Source organism: Myotis davidii, unplaced genomic scaffold (assembly GCF_000327345.1).
Source record: "Myotis davidii unplaced genomic scaffold, ASM32734v1 scaffold954, whole genome shotgun sequence".
NCBI classification, from domain to species: Eukaryota; Metazoa; Chordata; class Mammalia; order Chiroptera; family Vespertilionidae; genus Myotis; species Myotis davidii.
This window is the reverse complement of record NW_006285487.1, coordinates 572,251-575,839: the sequence shown is the minus strand read 5'-3', so window position 1 is coordinate 575,839 and position 3,589 is coordinate 572,251. Positions and strand designations below refer to the sequence as shown.

At 54.5% G+C, this 3,589-nt stretch overlaps 1 protein-coding gene across 1 annotated transcript in view; it reads left to right on the top strand.

Annotated features, from left to right (window-relative positions):
* The window catches only part of ACAN (aggrecan), a 51,877-nt gene that overhangs the window by 1,022 nt on the left and 47,266 nt on the right, over positions 1-3,589 (top strand). The window contains exon 2 of the mRNA XM_015559171.1: positions 2,082-2,465. Coding sequence (XP_015414657.1) covers positions 2,082-2,465 — 384 coding nt within the window. The remainder of the gene's footprint in view (positions 1-2,081; positions 2,466-3,589) is intronic.

Genomic DNA, 3,589 nt, shown 5'->3' with positions numbered 1-3,589 from the left:
TCTATCCACTGAGCCAAACCAGCCAGGGCCTGGGCCATGCACTTTAGAGCTCCTCCCCGCGACCCCTTCCCATGACCCTCCCCCAGCCCCAGTGCTCCGTAAAGGATGAGGAGTATGTCCGGCCATTGACACATGGCCATCCAGATCGATACCGCGCCCCCCGTAGGCCACGCCCTCGGTACCAGGATGCCCAGAATTCCCTGCCCACATGGACCCACGCCACTTCCAGGACCGCTTGGGTCTCTCTGTCGGGGATCACGCCCCTGGTGTGAGCCGCCCCGAGGCTCGAGGGAGAGGTTAAGGGGTGGCTGATGCATGGGGTGTAGACAGAGCTGGGTGTGAGGCTGGGAAGGACGCAGTCCCCTCACAGAGCAAAGCAGCAGTGGGAAAAGGAGGGGCCCCAATACCGATGCCACACGCTGAGGGATCCGAGAAGTCTGCAGTGGAACCCGGCTTTTCATTGTGAAAGGTGTCCCTGCCCCACAGGAAGCTAGAATGTAGTGTTCTATTGAGCGACCTGTCCGCTTGATTTATAACTCTTAAATATTTAGACCGAGGGTCTCCACGTGTCCTCTTGCCCTGAGACCCACGGGCATGCAGCCCCTGGCTGGAACCCATGATGGGGGGCGGGTTGCCCACAAAGGCACACGCCCGTTGCCCGGGGGCGGTTGAGAGCTTTAAAAAGTGCGGCACTGGCACCACTCTCCCCCTCCCCCCCCACCCCCGGCCTTTCCCCTCTCAAACCACGCTGTGCTGTGGAGCATTCAAAGGGAGTTTTGTGCGGAGGGGCCTGGGGGTGGCTCCCCAGGACATGCAAAGGTTAGGGCTGGACCCCGGACATTCCTGGCTGCCCCGCTCCTGGCCCTGGCATGTGCCTGTCACCCACAAGCATCTGAAGCATGTTTATGTTCAACCTGCAGCCTGTCCCGGGGGGAAAGCTCCCCTGCAGCTCCGATTCGGCATGAAAGGGGCCGTTTTTCCGAAAGCTGTTTTCTGCCCTGTTCCAGGGTGACCTTTACTTCTAACAGGATTGGGTGACGCACAGCAGCTTCCCTATGAAATCTCTCTATGATTTTTTTTAAATATGTTTTTCTTGATTTGGGGCAGAGAGAGAGAGAGATGAGAATCCGCTGCCTCCTGCACTCCCGTTACTGGGGATGGAGCCCGAAACCCGGGCTTGTACCCTGCCTGGGAATCGAACCGGCGACCTCTCACTATATGAGATGACGCTCAACCGTCTGAGCCGCACTGTCCAGGGCTCTATGATTTTTTTATGGAGTCTGGTCATATCTCACCCCTACCCCCCTGCCTGCCTCTTTGCAGACCTAAATGTCTGATCTCTGATGCCTCCCCAACAGCAGAAGAGAATTGACTTGTTGGCCAGCAAAGCCGGGATAAAGCCCAAAGCTGACCTCATCCTGGGAGGCACATCTCTGAAGTTTTGTGGCTTTTTTTTTCTTCCCCATAACGATGTTTCTACCCCCAGATAACTTTTCCCCAAGCCTTGGAGTCAAGCTGTCACCCCAGGAAGTTGGTTCCTGTTTATCCGGTGGCTTGGCATCCCCTAAGGCACCTTAGTTTGAGAAACAGAGAGGTGGTCCTTTTTTTTTTTTTAAGATATTTTTATTGGTTTCAGAGAGGAAGGGAGAGGGGGAGAGAGAGAGAAACATCAATGATGAGAGAGAATCATTGATCAGCTGCCTCCTGCACGCCCCACACTGGGGATCAAGCCCACAACCCGGGCACGTGCCCTTGACCGGAATGGAGCCTGGGACCCTTTGGTCCACGGTCCGATGCTCTATCCACTGAGCCAGACCGGCCAGGGTCAGAGAGGTGGTCTTCACCCTGAAGTCCCCCCGTGCCCTCCTCGGCCACTCTTTTTCTGGCTCCATAGTTCCTGTCCTGAGGTGCAGACACCAGGGGTCTTGAGGAATGCTGCTCTGGGAGGGGTGTTGCAAGGATTTCTGGGAATTCCGTATGGCACAGGTGTGTCCCCAACACGGACACGCGGGCTCACTGGGTTCTGCCAGGGGAGGCTGGGTGGTCCTCTCGGGGCACTAACCGGCCTGTCTCCCCCACAGACCCTGACAACTCGCTGAGTGTCAGCATCCCCGAGCCGTCCCCTCTGCGGGTCCTCCTGGGGACCTCCCTCACTATCCCCTGCTACTTCATCGACCCCATGCACCCCGTGACCACCGCCCCCGCCACCGCCCCCCTCACCCCGAGAATCAAATGGAGCCGCATCTCCAAGGAGAAGGAGATGGTCCTGCTGGTGGCCACGGACGGGCAGGTGCGGGTCAACGGCGCCTACCAGGACAAGGTCTCGCTGCCCAACTACCCAGCCATTCCCAGCGACGCCACCTTGGAAATTCAGAACCTGCGCTCCAACGACTCCGGGATCTACCGCTGTGAGGTCATGCATGGCATCGAGGACAGCGAGGCCACCGTGGAGGTCGTGGTGAAGGGTGAGAGTCCCCCCTCCCCCAGGCTCCCTCCCAGGGATCCTGGTTCATTTGCAAAAAGAACCAAATACTGTCCTCCCCGTGTGGACCCAGACAGGCTGGCTTTCAAACTCCAGCTCCTCCCCCCCGCCCGTTTGCACCTCAGTCAACCGTCTCATGGAAGTGGTGCTTTGTCGCGATCCTGCGATTCCGTGGGCCTTGGGAACGTACCCATTGTACAGACAGGCTAACTGAGGTTGAGAGACTTGCCTCATGTCTCCCTGGACGTGAGCCGGAGCAGACTCCTGGCTCTTCATCAGCGGTCTTTTTCCTCCCCCACCTCCCCACCCAGACCCCCACTCTTAGTCCCAGAAGCCAAAAAAAGGGTTGAAGACGCCCCGGTGCCCTGTCTCTCCGTGGCCCAGGGAGCATGGTTTTGTCTTTGGTTGGCTTTGATTGGCACCAGATTTTTCCTGTAGGGAGCTCCAGTCAAAGACAGTCCACTCCTGGGGGGTGTCACACACAGGGTTCCCACCAGGAACCTGCTGGGCTGAGGGTACCTGGGCCCTAAGGGTTTTTTCCCCGAAGCAAATGTGGGGCGGGGTGGATATAAGGAGACAGCTTTTATAGTTGCACATAAAGAACCTTCTAGATGACTTCACTAATCAGCTTAAGCAGACTAAAGTGTGTATATGTCCATAAAATGTAAGTGATCTTAACTCTATTGTGCAGTGCCTTTTAGATGATCCCCTTTCTATAAAGTCTTCACATTTTTGCAAATGTATCATCTATATGATATAATACTATATAAATATATGTATATGTATAATACTATAGAAGTATATGTATATGTATGTATATTATACATGTTTTTCAAGGGGTATCTGATAGCTCTGTATTTTGTTATGGGAATTGAAAGGAAAAAAGGTATTTTCCCTCAGAAATTAAAGTTACATAAAAAAATACTTTTAAAGAATAAAATAAAAATTTTAAACAAAGAACTTTCTGATGATCAGAATTATCGTAGGTGTTCATAGGTGTGAGGTAGTGAGTTCCCCGTGCCTGGCGGCATCCCAGCAGAAGCAGAAAGACCACATGTGGAAAGGGGAGTCACGCATCAGCTAGAGCAGTGGCCAGCAAACTGTGGC